Below are 12,216 nucleotides of genomic sequence, written 5' to 3'. Positions count from 1 at the left end.
ATTATGAAAATATTTTTCATGGTGAATCTAAAAATACAAAATCTTATGTCATGACTCTATATGATTTTTTTAAAAAAATTTAATATCAAATATACAAATGTTTGATTTAGGACAAATCTAATACAACATGTAAATAATAAAAAAACCAAGTAGATTAAGAGAAGGCTTTAAATAGGCAATCTTGTTTTCGTCGTTCCACGGCGGTCGTCACACTGTTTATACTCCACAAGGTCGCACCGTGTGAGGTGTGAGTTGTGACGCATGGCAAACCGTTGACCTGACCTCCACGTCAACGCACCGCTTCTCCCGTCCATTGCTGACGTGTATCGGTTCGCGGTGCACCTAGCAATTCCGGCTGACCGCAAAAGCGCGAACCGTGTCCACGTGGACCCACCGCATTCGTCAGAGACGCCAGCATCCCGCACCCTATTGGTCCACGTCACGCGCTCCACGTCCCCCGCGCGCTTCTCCCACGAACAGGCACCCGATCCCTTCTAGAAAGTTTTAAACCGCAGGAACCAAAAGGCCACTGCGGAAGACGGAGGACGGCGACGCCGGCGGCGAGGAAGAGGAGGAGGAGGGATACGACGGCGAGGGAGAAGCTGTCTCTCTCCACGTGCGGGAGCGATAACACTAGCTGCCAACCGCGCGGAAACACCGGATTGTGAGGGGAGGCCGAGGGGAGAGGGGCGACGAGGCGTCTCGAGGAGGCGGGAGCGGGATGGCGGCGCCGGGGAAGGGAGCGGCGGCGCGTTTTGCGGCCGCGCTCTTTGTCCTCCTGAATCTCGCTGTGGCGATCGCCGGGTAGGTTTCTGGGCTCGGATCACCTGTTGTTTCTCGCGTGGATTCTTCGAGATCTCAAAATCCCTTCCGTTACTGGCCGTTTTGGCGCTCGAAAACACCCACTTCGATGGTTTGACCCCCCACCCCCCCTCGATTTCACTGCCTTTTTCTACTGATTCATTTATTCTTCATTTGTTATGCGTCAGGTCGAGATCTGTGTGCTCGACTCCGTCCTGTTTAATCCATAGTAATGCTTTTTAATTCGACTGAATATCGATGGCAATGGTGCAGGAAGAGCTACTACGACGTGCTGCAAGTTCCCAAGGGCGCGTCCGAGGATCAGATTAAGAGGTCGTACCGCAAGCTCGCGCTCAAGTACCACCCCGACAAGAACCCCGACAACGAGGAGGCCAACAAGCGCTTCGCCGAGATCAACAACGGTACTAGTCGCTGAGTACTTTACAATTAAATGGATAACCTGGAATTGATAAGTTGCGCTGCAAATTTAACAAATGTATTTTGTTGCAGCGTATGAGGTGCTGACGGACCAGGAGAAGAGGAAGGTCTATGACCGGTACGGCGAGGAGGGGTTGAAGCAGTTCCAAGGCGGGAGAGGCGGTGGCGGCGGAATGAACATTCAGGACATCTTTAGCAGGTGAGCTGAATGCTAAGCATCATGCTTCAACAGATCAACTAGAAGTTTTGATACTGAAACATCAATGATCATGCTTGTATTGCCCACTTGCCCCTATGTTGGTGTGTATGTTTCAGCATAGATTTTGCATCACGTGGATATCTAGCATACGGATGGTACCCCCCAAAAAAAATTGTCAAAATAGCAGGTGCACAGTTTAGGATGAAATTCCAAATGTAGCAAGTAACCTGGCTTGTATGCGCTTGATTATCCAAAAGAAGACTCATTGGCATGTGTTAACTTGCAAGATGGAATTTCCGATATGACAGCGCCATAGAGTATACCACATCAGGAATGTGTACCTTCCATTCTGTAGGATTTGAGAGCACCACGTTAATGATTCTTTTATCAGCAAATGTGTCACTTGGCTGTTCATCATTCCAGTGCAAGATGAGTGATGTCTGGGAATATTATGGAATGTTGGAGAAACGAGTGTCCTTCCTGCATTTCCTAACAAGCAACCAACTATGTGTCTAATCCACCATAACCACATATCTACTCCCTTGGGTCATAGAGAAGTGCCCTTTTCGGCATTGGTTATGTTCCCTTAATACAATCATGGAATCCAAATTTTGTAATTTACTTAAAAGGTGGAAGACTAAAGCAGTGACAACAACAAAGCCTTCACTCCAAAGCGAGTTGGGGTAGGCTAAAAGATAGCAAAAGTATAATGTTTCAATTTTTTAATCTCCACGTAGAAAATGTACTGATGGTCAAGTTTAGTCGGCTTTCAGCAATCTAAAATGATTCATTTTTTCTGGGCTGGAGAGTATCATTTTGAAGCTATGACTAGAATAAGCTTGGTTGGATGCCTGTTTGTTCATAGGAACATGTCTCTTGCAAAGCTTCAGCTAGATGCACCTCAATTAGTCATTCCTAATAATTTTCTGTTCTTACTGCATCCCAAATGGTTGAGCATTAATGTTTCAATTATTTAGTGTTCACCTTGCTGAATTTTTTTCCACAATTTTCTTTAGCTTTTTTGGTGGTGGTGGTGGTGGGATGGAAGAGGAAGAAGAACAAATTTTAAAAGGTGATGAGGTGATCGTTGAACTGGATGCTTCATTAGAGGACTTGTACATGGGCGGTTCATTAAAGGTAACATGATTTGCCTAGCTGACAGACTGTAATAAGTATATAGCTAAGTTTTCGTCTTGCTTTTAAAATTTTTCTGCTGTCATTCAATCATGCTTTAGCAAAATGCTTCCACTAGATAATGTTTCTGGTTTATTTTTTTAGAAAGTTGTACTGTGTTGTGCATAAGGGAAAAGTATAGTATTTATATTTACTTTTCTATTTTCAATGTGTCTTAGGTTTGGAGAGAGAAAAATGTCATAAAGCCAGCACCAGGAAAGAGGCGCTGCAACTGTAGGAACGAAGTTTACCATCGACAAATAGGTCATGGAATGTATCAACAGATGACTGAGCAGGTATTTTTCTAGTTACGTTGTTCATGATGTATATTTTAATCCATTGAGAGTTTTGATACACTGAGGATGTTTCTTATTTCTAAGGTCTGCGACCAATGTCCAAATGTGAAATTTGTACGAGAAGGTGAATTCTTGACTGTTGATATTGAGAAGGGAATGAAAGATGGACAGGTATAAGCTGTTTTATATGTCCTGGGTCCTCCAGTTCTAACCGTGGTTGGGCTGTACCATATTGACATTGTTGTATGTGCTATTCAACCTATATTGTAATTTTGATATAGCATACAAATTAAGCCATGTAGGTAAATGATACATGCCGTGTATATTATGTACTACTTGATTACAATACTACAGTGAATGTCTGAAACTATATAACTCAAACTTAGCAATTCTTTGGATTATTCAGACAAACTGGCTGGTTTCCTGCTTTGCTAGTGCCAACCACTGCTGCTTGTGACTTGTTAGGGTTGAATTGCTACTAGTTATTGCAGCCTTATCCCTTACTTCAAAACATAATAAATTAATACGACAGGTTCTGATGTATGTTTAAGTTTCCTTAAAGACAGCTCTGCAGACAAGATGCCATAGTTCTGATTCGTGACACTACAAAGGACATGCGCTTTTCTAGTTCCCCTTCACAAGCTAATTTAAGGGTGTCAGCTGAATGTCTTCCTTTGCCTTTTGATGTCATTTTTGTAGTGTTCTGCCTTAACACTTCCCTTGTTTTAGACATCTGATACATCCAAGTGTCACTTTTTGTGGACTGTTAAGTTTGTACGCTTGCCTGTTACAGTCGCATGTTAATATGCCATAATCTGACACTTGGTTAGAGACATTTAAAGATCTTAAGTGGTTCATTATGAATCCCCTGTTATGTACAGGTTCTCTGCACTTATATTTTTATATTTTTTATTTGATAGAATCATATGATTTTTTCAGGAGGTCTTGTTTTTCGAGGAAGGCGAGCCTAAGATTGATGGCGAACCTGGCGATTTGAAGGTTTGTTTTGTCCCTGTCTCTATTTGGTTGAAATTTACTTAGTGTACCGCCATGTTTACTAATTGTGGGCTTCCATTAAATAACCTTACAAGCAGTTCAGGATCCGAACAGCACCACACAGCTGCTTTAGACGAGAAAGCAATGACCTGCATGCAACAGTTACAATATCCCTGGTATCGCCCTCTCTTGTCCTGTGCATGTTCTGCATCTTGACCGGAAAAGCATGGTGTCATCTCACATGAACCAAAAAAAAAACATTTTTGTTTCCGATGACTTTATTAATTCAATACAAGCCAGAATTATAATTTTGCTACTAATTTAGCATAGACTTGATCTAAACAGACTACTGCATCTTAAACTTTCCCTCTTAAAGAACCAATATCACCATTTGTACTTTTGAAATTGCATTATCCTCTTAACCTACTTCTACCTATCCAATGATTCTATCTAGTTGTTTTCCATGCAATATGCATTGACTCTTTCGCTGTAGATCCCCTATAATCACAGTTTTCTGTGCCTTTTTTTCTGGGCACATTTTGCTATTGCAGGTGCAAGCTCTGGTTGGTTTTGAGAAGACCATCAAGCATCTTGACAACCATCTGGTAGAAATTGGCACCAAGGTAAAGACAGCCACCCATCAACATGATTTTATCATCTGCAACAGACCGGCTCAATTTTGTCGCTAATTCACAGGGCATCACCAAACCGAAGGAGATCAGGAAGTTCAAAGGTGAAGGCATGCCACTATACCAAAGCAACAAGAAAGGTGACCTGTATGTGACATTCGAGGTGTTGTTCCCGAAAACCCTAACCGATGACCAGAAGGCCAAGCTTAAGGATGTTCTCATGTAGAGCATTGCTGTTCACATCTATGCTACTGATAGTTCGAGGCGAGCGCCTCGAGGAAAATTTTCCGAGTAGCTTGCATAGGAAGCAGCAGCTGCTGCGTTTCTTGTATGTGATTATGCATTGCAAATACTAGCAGCCTGGTCTTCTTTTTCTTTCCCTTGTGGTTTTGTCATGCGCCCTTAACAGCTCAGTGTAGTTTTAGAAAGCACAACAAAATTGTACCAGAATATTTGTACTTTTGGAGTTCTGAATACATAGATTGTAGAACAGCTCGGTTGCTTGCTTGTTCTACTAAACCCATGGCCACCAGTACATGTCAAATTTACAGATAATCACTGCTATGTATATGCTTATCTGTACATTTACGAACAGAAGATAACTTAGATAAGAGCTCAAATCACCAAGCTGGAGAAATATATTGTAGTACATTATGAAAAAAAAGAAGGAAAAAACACAAGTAGTAACAAAGTTGCACAAATGGGCTGTACCAAGTTATTTTTATATCTTGCAACCACAAGGCCTGCCTGTTTTAACCAACCACAAGGCTCAGCCTGCCTGTTTTAACCAACCAGAGCTTGCACCTGCAATAGCAAAATGTGCCCAGAAAAAAAAGGCACAGGCCTTGGTCTTCAACCAAACGTTTAAAATGCTGCAACCAAACATTCTACGTCAACATCAGTACTCAAACAGTCACGAAACATGCATGACCATGACCACTAGGTGCCTGCAGTTGCATATTTGGATAACCAGCAAGACCAGCATGTAGGAGGCCATGCTAGTGGTGGTCTGGTGGAAAAGTTGGGAACTCTTTCAGAAAACTGTGAATTGCTCTAATGGCGCAGTTTCAGAACTTCAAATTGATGTTAGTAACCCTTTCAGACTTATCATCAGTTTATTTCCAACCCCCCTCCCCCTTCCAAATTAATGATCAAATTAACCTGCATGGGTAATTATTAGTTGGTTGAGGATTATGCTGTCAGGGATTTGATTGAACTACTCAAAAAGATGCAAAGTGTATGTACTAGAGATACTGTTGGTCCGTTAAGGAAAAATAATAGAACTTGCAGAAACTATAGGAAAAAGCACATTCTTATAGTGAAGTCGTCTTATAATCGATCATAGTTTAAAAACGAAACCAACGTTCATGTGCTTTTATATATTTGCAAATGACTCCCAATTCAGGAACACTGGATTTGCATTTAACAAAAAGAAAGAAAGAAAGAAAGAAGACCTTAGAAGGTGTTGAATGCTTCGCACAATGCTCAAACTGTTTTGCAGCATAGCACAGTGTTGAATGAAAAAGGGACTTAAACAAAACAACATGCTATCATCATAAAGGAAAAAAAAGCAGCATGGGAAGAAAAATGGAAAAAAGGGACTTAAAGAAAACGGCATGGTATCATCACAAGAAAAAAAACACAGCATGGTAAGAAGAATGAAAATAAATCTTTCAAGAAAACAGCATGGTAAAAAGAATGAAAAGAAATCCTTCAAGAAAACAGCATGGTAAAAAGAATGAAAAAAAGGCATGGTAAGAAGAATGAAAATAAATCCTTCAAGAGAACAGCATGGTAAAAAGAATGAAAAAAGGGGGACAAAAAGCACAAAAATAGGCTAGAGGGAGCGTTTGAACATCCCACCTTGTGGTTAACAGCCACACGCTCTAACCAAATGAGCTACTCGAGCTAAACATTAATTTTCTAATAATTTAATCTAATAACTTTTTTATCCTTCAAAGAACCAAACCTATCCTTGCGGATAAAAGTTAAGGCAACTATTAATATTTTGGCTAAAGTAAGAAATGATAAGTATTGCAATACTAGTTTTCATGAAATCATTAGTATTACAAGATATATATTTAAAAATGATGGTAAAAGTTTTGTCGTACTTTTTTTTGAAAGGAGATATTGCCCCGCAAGTGGACCTCCAGCGGCGCGAGACAGAGGGGGAGGAGGGAGCAGGGAGTAGGGCTAGGGAAAATGTTTTTCAAAATCATATTTTCAAACAAGAAACTCTAGCAAACTTGTTCATCCTTGGAGCAACATAAAGTCTCTTTTTTTATCTCGCAAAAAGAATGTAGTGTTCTTTTAGACGCATGATATAAATCGGTGTACCTATATATGACTTATCCACCGACGAGGTGAGAGGTGCGTGAAAAAGACCATTACGTGATGCACTATATTGTTATGTAGCAAGAAGTAATACCCCTAATGGATGCACTAGATACTTAATAATCAAACAAAAGGATTTCATAGAGAATCATGGGTCAGTGGGTCACACCTTGGAACGGGAAGGATGTTTACTTGACCATATATAAAAATGGTTGGGATTTGTATCGGACCCTAGCATGATCAATCAGGCAATAGCTTTTTCTTCTTTTTATTAAAAATAAAAAATTGCAAGGTGTACGAATTAACTAGTACGAGCCACAACCACACGCCCACAACAAGTTTGGAGCGTGCGGCAAGGCAGACCATAAGTCTACGCCGGGGGCCCAACACCCAGTTCCCCTTTTGATCCACGTCACGCGGTGCACGTCCCCCGGCCCGCCTATGGCCCACCACATATACATTTTCCCAGAGGTGGGCCTCCGCCGTGCCTCCATCTGCCTCTGAGCGGACGCGACGCGAGCTCCACGAACGCCGCCTTGTGCCTGCTACTGCCGCTCTGCGGCGTGCTCCAGCGCCTCCATGCCGGCAGCTCCTCCGCGCCTTGCCGCCTTGATCCTCCTGCTCCATGGCCTGGTTGTCCTTCAGCTCCTCCAGCAGTGGTGGTCCGGGCTACTGGCTGCCGCTACCTCTTCTCCTGCTACAACCCTCCGCGCCGCGTGCATCCAGGCAGGGACCGGCAGTGGCAGTGCTCCACTGTATGGAAAAAAAAATTGGAAGCTGGCGTGTCTTACACGAATTTCTACCGACGAAGCAAATTTTATTCAGAAGGCACATAGAACCGGAGGCCTTCTGTGAGGTCTGTGGGGAGCCAGAAGAATCGATCAGGCATATACTCTTGGACTGCACAGTGGCGAGGCAGTTCTGGCAATATACAAGATGGGCAATTGGGGTCAAATTACCAAGCCTGAATGCTGAGACGTGGGCTGCTGATTTGATGTCACAGCTTTGCCCAAGACGAGATCGAGCTCTGATTATGATTGGAATGTGGGCGCTTTGGATGCTAAGGAACCGGCGACGCCATGGAGAGCTGACGATGCTGGTTCAGCAAGCAGTGCTCTGGGCCAAAGATACAGCTTATGATTTATGGCAGCTGAGCCACCAATTTGACAAACCAGCTCTAGCATACAATAGGGATAAATGGAGAAAGCTGGAGGTGGGATGGTCGAAGATTAATACGGATGCTGCGTTCTCTCAAGAAAGCAAGCAAGGAGCAACCTCGTCTATTATCAGAGATGATCAAGGCGCGTTCTATTCGGCACCAGCAATCTGGTATGAGCGTGGTCTTGATGTTTGCTCCATGGAGGCCTTGGCGTGTAGGGATGGCATGAAGCTTGCTGCACAGATGGGTTTACGTCGGGTGGCCTTGGAAACCGACTGTCTCCAGGTTGTGCAATTGTGGAAGGAGTCACAAAGATCCATCATTGATCCTATTCTGAAGGAGATGGAGGAAATTAGCCTTGCCTTTCAAGAGTTTTCTTTCTCTTTTATTAGTAGAAGTTGTAATAAGATTGCACATTTGTTAGCTCGTCAGGTTTCTAGTTCACATTGCTCGGAGGTGTGGCGTGTTACTCCAGCATGTGTGTATGACTTGATCATGGTTGAGGCTTCGGCCGGCTGATTTATGAAAGGCAAGCAATTCACAAAAAAAAAGACCTAGCCGGTAGCGATGGCCGGCCGGGTCCTTCTGGTTCTGGGCGAGGCTCATGGTCACCTTCACACCATTCAATTTTAGGTCCTGTTCGATTCGCTGAAAAAAACGAGCCGAAATACTGTTCCAGCTGATTTGATGTGAGAGAAAAAAAAATATTCCAGTTAAAAAAACAAGCTAAAAATACGGATTATAAGACAAGCAAACATGGCTTTAGTTTCCTCTGCACTGCTTCTTGTGATTAACTTCTCAATTTAGATGAATCTGTTACAGGGAGCCCCATGTAAATGTTGCTGCTCCCGCGACTGTTGCCCAGGATCATATATTCTTGGTGGGTTTGTGTGTTATGGGCTGGAGAAATTGAAATCTATTTAATAAATTAGACAATTTTGTTTGCAATTTGACATTTCACAACTTTACCAAGCTCACAAATAAGCTTATCTCAAATTTATAGGGTAGGAGATAAAAATGGATTCTATAGATCACCATGCTATATTTCTAATCTCTAATTTATAGCACACTCTTCAACTCGTTTTTCTATAATAGAAATACAACATATAAACTATGTCCCTTGTATGACTAACAATAATATACAATTATATTCAACATACAACCATATTAGTTTAATTAATCTATGACTAAATTGTAATTATTAAAATGAACTTAATTCTAAGGATCCAAACGGATCTTAGTTAAATCTCCATAGCTGCACTGCAATTTTCAGATAATGTTGGATTATTATACGGCAATGCTGCATTATTATTAGTTTTTTTTCCTTTTTTGGTCTTAACAAATCTGTCTGTGCTGTAACCTTTACCTTGTGCTATTTTCAGATAATGTTGGAAGTTCAAATGTTTCTCTGCTCTGCTGCAAACAGGTGGAACAAGGGAAGGCGCCATTGTTGAAAGCTTTGTTCGACTATACAAGTCAAATTGAAATAATGATGGAGGCAAAACATGACTAGATAAAGGGACTTAGCGCCTGAACATCTGATCCAGGGCACTAGTGTCGGGTGGTGCCTGCTCAGTTAGTGAGCGAGCACCCCAGCGCGTTGGGTTCGCGGGCAAATGCCCCAGCAGTGGGCCTGTTGAAAGGTCCTAATGGCTAGAGGGGAGGTGAATAGCCTAATAAAAATTTCTACAACAACACTTAACCAAATGGTTAGACTATTATGAGGCGAAGCAAGTGTTGCACTAGCCTACTCAAAAAGCAAGCCACCTACCATAATTCTAGTTTAGATAGTGTCAATTCACTCAAGAGCAATGCCACTACTCTATGTTAGTGTGCTCTCAAAGGCTAACTAAAGAGCCACACCAACCAAGCATGCAAGCTCTCACAACTAGCTACACTAAAGAGCTTGTCAACTAGTTTGCGGTAAAATAAAGAGAGTGATCAAGAGGGTTATACCGCCATGTAGATGAATGAACCAATCAATCACGAAGATGAATAACAATGATGACCAATCACCTCGGAATCAATGATGAACACAATGATTTTTACCGAGGTTCACTTGCTTGCCGGCAAGCTAGTCCTCGTTGTGGCGATTCACTCACTTTGGAGGTTCACGCGCTAATTAGCTTCACACGCCAAACCCTCAATAGGGTGCCACACAACCAACACAAGATGAGGATCACACAAGCCACGAGCAATCCACTAGAGTACCTTTTGGCGCTCTGCCGGGGAAAGGTCAAGAACCCCTCACAAGCACCACGATCGGAGCCGGAGACAATCATCACCCTCCGCTCAACGATCCTTGCTGCTCCAAGCCGTCTAGGTGGCGGTAACCACCAAGAGTAACAAGTGAAATCCACAGCGAAACACGAACACCAAGTGCCTTTAGATGTAATCACTCAAGCAATGCACTTGGATCACTCCCAATCTCACTAAGATGATGAATCAATGATGGAAATGAGTGGGAGGGCTTTTGCTAAGCTCACAAGGTTGCTATGTCAATGAAAATGTGCAAGAGCGTGAGCTTGAGCCAGCCATGGGGCTTAAATAGAAGCCCCCACGAAATAGAGCCGTTGTACCCCTTCACTGGGCACAGCGCGGGATGACCGGACGCTCTGGTCCGATCGACCGGACGCTGGCTTTCAGCGTCCGATCACGTGATTCACGCCACGTGTCCTCTGCTTCAAATAATGTTCGTTAGATTTCAACGGTCGTCTGCTGACCGGACGCTCCGGTAAAACTGACCGGACGCTGAACCACTAGCGTCCGGTCGTTTACGGTAAGGGTCCAAATCCGGTTTTCTTCGATCGGACACGTCCGGTCCACCTTGACCGGACACAGACCAGCGTCCGGTGCTAAACCCTAGTCACTGTGTCGCCATGTCAGTTTGACCGGACGCAGAAACCAGCGTCCGGTGCATCTCAGGTCCAGCGTTCGGTGCTTTCAGACCCAGCGTCCGGTCAGTTGCGACGCCAGCGTCTTTGCGATCAACTCGTTTTCACTTCTAACTTTTTCACCCTTGCTCCAATGTGCTAACCACAAGAATTTGCATCCAGCGCAATAGAAAATAGACATTCCATTTTCCCGAAAGCGCCGAATCCATCTCAACCCTGCAAACACCACCTCCTTTGTAAATGTGCCAACACCGCCAAGTATATCATCTTGTGCACATGTGTTAGCGTATTTTCACAAATATTTTCAAGGGTGTTAGCACTCCACTAGATCCTAAATGCATATGCAATGAGTTAGAGCATCTAGTGGCACTTTGATAACCGCATTCCGATACGAGTTTCACCCCTCTTAATAGTACGGCTATCAAACCTAAATGTGATCACACTCTCTAAGTGTCTTGATTACCAAAACAAAATAGCTCCTACAAATTATACCTTTACCTTGAACTTTTTGTTTTTCTCTTTCTTCTTTCCAAGTCGAAGCACCTGATCATCACCATGCCATCATCTTTATCATGCTATGATCTTCATTTGCTTCACCACTTGGAGTGTGCTACCTATCTCATGATCACTTAATAAACTAGGTTAGCACTTAGGGTTTCATCAATTCACCAAAACCAAACTAGAGCTTTCACCTGCGCCGCCCTTGGACGTCGCCGTGCCACCTCGGACGTCGCCCGTGCCGCCAGTCACTTCCAACGCGCAACCAATGTACAACACTTGATCTATTTTTGAAACATCCGAATACAACTGTTGTAACATGTAAAGAAGATAGATAAAATACTTGAAACATGCGTTTGAAACACTTGCAAAAATACCTGAAATACTTGAAAATCATTGCAAACATTCAGATGAACCACTTACAACAGACGTATGATACACCTGAAACCACTTCAAAAATACGCTTACAACATGCATGTATATGCAACATCTGGATCTACTTTTACAAAATCCAGATGAAATACTACAACATACGTCTTATACAGATGAAATATTTGGAACATACACTTGAAACATACATATATAGCCAATAACATGTGCAACATCCAGATCTACTTTTGCAACACTGCTACGAAAGACTTGCAACATACCTCTGAAATATTTGAAACACATGAAACATATGTTTTGCAACATGCGTTTTGCGCCCTTCTTCTTTCGTGCGACGCATAGCAGAGCGGGAACGGTCGGGTCCAGCCAGTCGTTGGCAGAGGATGGTGGCGTGGCCTGGCAGCGACCAGCT

General features: G+C 42.9%; 2 protein-coding genes across 3 annotated transcripts; both read left to right on the top strand.

Moving 5' to 3' along the window:
* The first annotated feature begins 508 nt into the window (after positions 1–508).
* On the top strand, positions 509–5,051 carry LOC136516910 (dnaJ protein ERDJ3B-like). Of its 2 annotated transcripts, XM_066510411.1 has the most exons (10): positions 511–804; positions 1,075–1,223; positions 1,312–1,438; positions 2,455–2,575; positions 2,791–2,907; positions 2,992–3,078; positions 3,847–3,906; positions 4,002–4,079; positions 4,455–4,526; positions 4,600–5,051. In XM_066510411.1, the coding sequence occupies exons 1-10, from the start codon at positions 722–724 to the stop codon at positions 4,756–4,758; spliced, it is 1,053 nt and encodes a 350-aa protein (XP_066366508.1). In that variant the 5' UTR covers positions 511–721; the 3' UTR covers positions 4,759–5,051. The 2 variants fall into 2 exon arrangements, with proteins under 2 accessions (XP_066366509.1, XP_066366508.1); XM_066510412.1 differs by lacking the exon at positions 4,002–4,079 and having other exon boundaries at positions 509–804.
* Positions 5,052–7,445: 2,394 nt separating this feature from the next.
* Positions 7,446–9,538, top strand: LOC136515456 (uncharacterized). Its single transcript, XM_066509037.1, has 3 exons — positions 7,446–7,621; positions 7,692–8,503; positions 9,408–9,538. The coding sequence occupies exons 1-3, from the start codon at positions 7,446–7,448 to the stop codon at positions 9,536–9,538; spliced, it is 1,119 nt and encodes a 372-aa protein (XP_066365134.1).
* Positions 9,539–12,216: the final 2,678 nt, after the last annotated feature.

Source organism: Miscanthus floridulus, chromosome 17 (assembly GCF_019320115.1).
Source record: "Miscanthus floridulus cultivar M001 chromosome 17, ASM1932011v1, whole genome shotgun sequence".
NCBI lineage: Eukaryota > Viridiplantae > Streptophyta > Magnoliopsida > Poales > Poaceae > Miscanthus > Miscanthus floridulus.
The sequence above is the reverse complement of the archived record's forward strand: the minus strand, read 5'-3'. Positions and strand labels throughout refer to the sequence as shown.

Coding starts and splice junctions, on each gene's coding strand:
- LOC136516910 (XM_066510411.1), top strand. CDS start 722: ATGGCGGCGCCGGGGAAGGGAGCGGCGGCGCGTTTTGCGGCCGCGCTC. Junction 1,439..2,454: donor ATTCAGGACATCTTTAGCAG/GTGAGCTGAATG, acceptor AATTTTCTTTAG/CTTTTTTGGTGGTGGTGGTG. Junction 3,079..3,846: donor AGGGAATGAAAGATGGACAG/GTATAAGCTGTT, acceptor TGATTTTTTCAG/GAGGTCTTGTTTTTCGAGGA.
- LOC136515456 (XM_066509037.1), top strand. CDS start 7,446: ATGCCGGCAGCTCCTCCGCGCCTTGCCGCCTTGATCCTCCTGCTCCAT. Junction 7,622..7,691: donor GGCAGTGGCAGTGCTCCACT/GTATGGAAAAAA, acceptor AATTTTATTCAG/AAGGCACATAGAACCGGAGG. Junction 8,504..9,407: donor GTGGCGTGTTACTCCAGCAT/GTGTGTATGACT, acceptor TGCTATTTTCAG/ATAATGTTGGAAGTTCAAAT.